Source organism: Phragmites australis, chromosome 13, assembly GCF_958298935.1.
Source record: "Phragmites australis chromosome 13, lpPhrAust1.1, whole genome shotgun sequence".
Taxonomy (NCBI): domain Eukaryota; kingdom Viridiplantae; phylum Streptophyta; class Magnoliopsida; order Poales; family Poaceae; genus Phragmites; species Phragmites australis.
The window spans coordinates 25062183-25068368 of NC_084933.1; the positions used below are offsets into that span (position 1 = coordinate 25062183).

General features: G+C 49.1%; 1 protein-coding gene across 1 annotated transcript; it reads left to right on the forward strand.

The window, feature by feature from the left end:
* Window positions 1–1022: 1022 nt before the first annotated feature.
* On the forward strand, window positions 1023–5868 carry LOC133889792 (protein ROLLING AND ERECT LEAF 2-like). Its single transcript, XM_062330269.1, has 4 exons — window positions 1023–2718; window positions 2807–2970; window positions 3918–4141; window positions 4504–5868. Exons 1-4 carry the CDS (start codon window positions 1542–1544, stop codon window positions 5225–5227), a joined length of 2289 nt encoding a protein of 762 aa, XP_062186253.1. The 5' UTR covers window positions 1023–1541; the 3' UTR covers window positions 5228–5868.
* Window positions 5869–6186: the final 318 nt, after the last annotated feature.

Below are 6186 nucleotides of genomic sequence, written 5' to 3' on the forward strand. Positions count from 1 at the left end.
GGAAAAACTAGCAATTCGGCGGCATGACCCATGCTCTCCTCAAGTTAACAGGAAGAGAATCCTGTGCAAGGTCAGAATCGATTCATTTTCCAGTTTCACGGTGCTAACAAAACAGCAGACAGTCGCGAACCGAGCTTAGGTAGCTCCTCCCTGGATGCTATTCACCCGGGCTCGAGCATGTGGTGTCGCACGGATAGAATTCTTTGACTTCACCACGGTAAAGTTTGGAGGAACGGTAAAATGTTAAATGGTAAACAATATTATAAATTTAAATACGGTAGGGAAAGAACAGTAGCAATTTTATTAGTTTATTATATCAATTTTACTGTTTACAGTATACCGCACATAAACTCTGATTCATCCATATACGATCCAACAGTCCACAACGATTTGAAATCAATTGACTTCATCAGTCGGTAAAGTTAGAGGATCCTCGTTCAATGTCGCACCGGAGTTCATCTCCATGAGTTGATTTCTTCTGAATAGCCTTAGGCGTTTATGAACTATAACAGATTGTGACGTATTCAGTAGGCGTGTATATAGTTTGTAAATTTAAAATGTATATATAATATGCATATATAGAATATGATATAAGTTCAGGATACTATAATTCATACTCAGTATCGAGGCCTAAAAAAACTGCAGACAGTCTTTAGTCTTTACTTCCAGCCTCTATTTCACTGTTTCTCGAGAGTTCGCAGCCGCAGAGCACGGACCAGCAGACAGGCGGCCAGCGGAACGTGTGCATGGCGTGCTACAGCGGCCGTGTGCCCCAACCAGCCGGCACGCGCTGGCCACCATACCACCTGGTTGATCCAGGCAGGCCGAGCAGGACAAGCGTCAGTGCGCCGCACGGCTGCTGCGCATTGCGCACCGCTCACTGCCCAGCGATGTCCAGGAAACCCACCCGGCCACCGCTCTGTCTCTCCGACCCGGCGATCCCAACCATTCCCCATCACCCACTGCTCCGTCGCAAAGGTCCGGTCCGGTCCCGTACTCCCCTCATGCGGCCTGTCTGTCCGGTCCAAAAGCCATCGGAACCTCACATTCCCAGACTTCCTTGGATTTTTCCCTGCCGTTGTTCCGCCACTTCCCATCCACGGCCGCGCCCACAGTCCCACGCGCCCGTACTACGCAACAAGAAACTGCGCGCTGCCACGACAAAGCCCGCAAAAGAAAAGCGCAAGGAAATAAAAGAGAAGATTCTGACCTCCTCGATCTCCCCGCCGCCGCCGTCTCCCCCGCTCCCAGCTCCCAATCTTCTCCTCCCGCTCCTCCTCCTCGCTTCCATCCCGACCCCGAGACACATCGCTCTAGGTCGTTTGCCCACGTTTACCTCTCCGTCCGCGCGCGTGACCGCATCATTGCGCCATCAGTCCCCGCGCCGGACGACCAAACGCCACCGAACGCCATTATGGGAGGCAAGTACTCCTAGCAGGAGGAGTAGGAGCATACTACTCCACTTCATTCCACTGCTACTTGAGAGCTGCGCGCGCGCGTACGTTCTCCCGTCTGCACCAGCCGCCGCGCACGCGGCCGCGATGGGTTGCAAGGGGTCCAAGCTCGACGACCAAGAGGCCGTCGCGCTGTGCCGTGCCCGCGCCGACCTGCTCGCCGCCGCGGTGCGGCACCGCTACGCGCTCGCCGACGCGCACGCGGCCCTGGCCGACTCCCTCGAGTCGATTGCCGCGCCGCTGCACCGCGTCCTCCGCCTGGCTGATTCGCCGCCGCTTACGCTGCCCTCCGAGCGCAAGGGTGGCGCGGCTGCCAACCGGCTGCCGCGGTCCTTCGACCCGCCGTCAACGCCCCACGGCCATTCCTCGCACTTCGAGTTCGGCTCGTCGTCCGGATCCGAGCCGGCTTCGCCGGCCGACCTGCCTCCCAGTCGCGTCCCCGAGCAGCAGCTGCCGCCGCCGCACCCATATTACGCGTACGGTTACGGGTACGCGCCCGCGCCCCAGCCTGCGTACGCGTACCCGGCGACGGCGCAGGCGGGCTCGCTGCAGTTCTACTACGCTCGCAGCTGCCCGCCCCCGGCGTCGGTCGCCGTGTCGCAGCGCGCGCCGCGGCCGCCGGAGCGCGTGTACTTCGGCTCGTTCGACGCGGCGGGGGGTTACCCGCAGTACCACGCCTTCGGCGCCCAGCAAGCCGCAGCCCCGGTTGCGCCGCAGCGGGCGGCGGTTGCTCCGCCTTCACCGCCGAAGGCGAGCTCGTGGGACTTCTTCAACGTCTTCGAGAACTACGACTCGTACGAGTACGACAACTACTATTACAACCCCGCGGCCGCGGCACCGTACACGCCGAGCCGGAGCTCGCGGGAGGTGCGCGAGGAGGAGGGCATCCCGGACCTGGAGGAGGACGAGGAGGACAGGGTGGTCGTGAAGGAGGTGGACGGCGAGTGCTCAGCACCTGGGAGTTGCGGCGCGCGCAGCCGGCGCAGCTCGGTCGGCGGTGTGAGCAGCATCGCCGAGCTCGACGAGACGGAGAATATCGTTGTCCATAAGGACGTAATGGGCGAGGTACGACGGAGGCCACCGTCACACCGTAATGTATCCGTGCCCGCACCAGAAGCTCCAGCTCGGAGGGTCGTTGGTAATGCGGATGTTGCCGGCGAGATCAAGGCACAGCTTGTCTGCACGGCGGAGGCGGCAAAGCAGCTTGCGCCCTTGCTCGGGGTCGGGAGGCCGAGCTACCAAGGACGCAGCTCAGCCTACCATTGTGAGCTACATCTTGTTTACTTCGTGTCCCAATTAACTCGGTTTATCACTAACTCATTATGTCACTGGCTGATTACTTCTTTGATCAGCTTCATCAAGGATGATGTCGGCTATCTCCGTGTCTCATTTGGGGTGCAAAGACATGGACTTGTTGGACGTCGGGCTAGTAGGGAAGGTGGTGGACACGCGGAGCCTATCCTCGGTGCTTGAGAAGCTCTATTTCTGGGAGAGGAAGCTGTATGGTGAGGTCAAGGTATGCACGTCTTCAATTGAGAAAGAACTCGCCTTTTTACGAGTACATAGAAATGGTCTCGGTCTCAGTCTCGTATCTGGAGCTATGATATTGATGATCCGTCGAAATGTGCAATGGATATTAAATGATAATCTTGTACAGTATGATGCAATTATGTAGCTCAAACAGTGCAATTTTAGTTTAATGCTGATCTGATTTTAAGTCCAAATCTGCTTTTGGATAGTGGCATTCAACTTGGACCCAAAGCAACTTGAACTAAATAATGGTGCTTGTCCCCGACAGTACTATTGATAGGGAAGTTTGATCTTGTTTTGACTTTTGACATATGAAACAAAAGGCTTGATTCATAATTCTAAGAAAGACATAAGGCTGTTAAGTCTCATACTTGCAACTTTAATCTGTTCCTATTTAAAGTGCTAATCGATTGGTTCTGCTACCGGAGTAGTGCGTTAGTAGCATTTTCCCCGTTTGCGCTTTAGGTTGTCTCGACATGATAACCAAGGGTCCATTAGATGATAGCCACCATAGAAAGTGGCTTTCTCTAATAAGCCTAACGGCCAGATTTGGAAGAACATGCTTGACCAGCCGTTTAAAATATTCTTCTGATCTGTAGTTGTAGAGTTTTTATAGGCCAGCTAGTGGAACTTGGGAGAGCAAGTGAATATGGCTTTGAGATTTCGTTTGCTCTCTCTAAGTCATCTGTGCCAAAGTAAATACACCCATGCTTGATTTTTTTTTCTTTCTTTTAGGCAGACTACAGCATCTTTGTCAGATTGGATATGCCACTTCATTGGATTTTTTTTTTTTGTTACAGAGTATCATTGATTTCGTTAATGTTCTACATGTTTCTATGTAGCTCAGTACATTCTGTCCATGCATATCTTTACCCTTGGTATCCTACTTATACAGTATTTTTTTTTCTCTCGGTTGTTGGATTTCTCTTGCAGGCTGAGGAGAAAATGCGTTTACTTCTTGCCAAGAACTCCAAGCGACTGAAATTCCTGGATCAAAGGGGTGCTGAAGCTCATAAGATTGATGCAACTCGAAATTTGCTGAGAAAGCTTTCAACAAAGATAAGAATAGCCGTGCGTGTTATTGCCAAGGTTTCAAGAAAGATAAACAAAGTAAGGGATGAGGAATTATGTCCACAAGTTAATGCCTTGATTCAAGGGTATGCCCCTTCTTAACTCAAATATAGTTGCTTCTATATTTTTGTTGGGCCTTCTAGTCTGTTGTTAAACCAAAATGTTCGAATCAGATGCATGCAGACACCTCAAATTGAATTGACATAGCGCATTTTGAGCTGAATGCTGCTTCATGTAAACTAGGATTGGGGGAAATCAGAAAAGATGCATTTGTAGGATTGTCAGAGAACTTTCTCATACTTGATCGTATATTGTGAAATTAGTCGCAAATAAATGATCTCGAGTAAAAGTTAAAGTTTCTGATTGATCTGCTAATTGTCTTTCTCCCTAATATTATCTTAATTTCCTTTTTGGCCCTTTCATGAACAAATTGGTAACCTCTTTGCAGGTTTGTGCAATTGTGGCAAGATAAACTAGACTCGTACCATACTCAGTGTCAAGTAATATCAGAAGCAAAACACTTGTCTTCAGATGTGTCAGGTGGAAATGGCGGAGATTTGATGGAGCTTGAACTAGAGCTGATTAAATGGATTGTCAATTTTTCATCTTGGGTGAATGCACAGAGGAACTTTGTGAAGGCACTGAATGGATGGCTTGCACTCTGCCTTGACTACGAGCCTGAGGAGGCAGATAATGGAGCTCCTTCTTACTCACCTGGAAAAATAGGTGCTCCATTGGTTTTTGTTATCTGCAACAAATGGTCTCAAGCTATGGATCGGATTTCTGAGAAGGCTGTGGTCAACGCCATGCAAGCTCTTGTGTCTAGTTTACAGCATTTGTGGGAGCAGCAGCATCTTGAACAAAGCGAACAAATCATCGCAATTCGAGAAAGAGAAAAATGGATCAAGATTTTGGAGAGAAAGACACAGGAGATTAACAAGGAGGCTGATGAATTAAACAAGAAGCTGGCGCTAATACCAAGCCGGCAGAGACTGCATGTGCCTCGGACCATACAAATGTATGAGGCCCATTGTGTTGAGGCAAGTAACTTGCACATAAATTTGAGCCTAGTTCTTCAAGCTTTAGAAAACTTTGCTGCCAATTCCCTGCAAGCTTTCCAGGAGATATTAAGATGTGCTGAAGGGGCAAGGTTGCCAAGAGATAATGAGTGAGAAAACCGTAGCAACAATAAAGGTTGAAACTGCAAACCCATCTCGTAAGGCTTCAGCATCTCATTACTAGGTGAAAGCAGAAGAACAATTGGAACGAAAATATATGATACAGAGGTCGCAGCAAGGTGGCTCCTTCAGGTGCCATGGCTTCCTGCATAAACAAACTTGGATGGGCTTTTGTGCCACAGATAACAGACTCGGATGGGTTTTGTGCAATTGAAGATCTGTCATTTGAGAAGTTGAGCTAATGACACCACAAACTCCAGGACAAAGATCCTAACTGAAAGGACCACATTGTTTCCTTGGCTCAGGGAAGTGTATATATATACCTTTGTCGAATAGCACCAAGGATATCAAATGCCGAAGGTTTAGCAGAAATCTGTGGTACAGGCTCAGAGCGAATCCAAGGGTTCTTCCGAAAACAAACCAGTTTAAGCTTGGTGATAGGTGTATGTGAAGTGGCTGGAAAATGTAAAATCGATCGAATGCGCATTACGGGAACAAGCTTTTGATGTTTGAAACTGTACATATTTCGTTCTGTCTTCACGATCTCTTACTTTTTTAGCGCTTGTAGCTGGTAGCTATCAATTTCTACATCAAAGAATGGTATTGCAATTTCCTGTGCACTACATTTCATCTTTTTCCTGTACTAAAAGAATGCTCAAACAACAGGTTAACAACGAAGCGAACCATATATGTGACATAACTGATCTGATCGTAGTTAGATTTAGCTCTTAGATCTTTCATTTCATTGAACTGTTGCTGGTACTAATCGTATAGAGAACTACATGATCATTTGTGAGGTTGAACTGTTAACTGAAAAGCGTGTGTAACCGGGCGTTTTGGTTGAATCCATCAATATTTTTGCGGAACGGTTGAATTCATCAATTTGACGCGCCTCCAGGCCCAGACCATCTACTAAGGCAGTGATGGAGTTGCATTTGGACAATCTGAAGGCC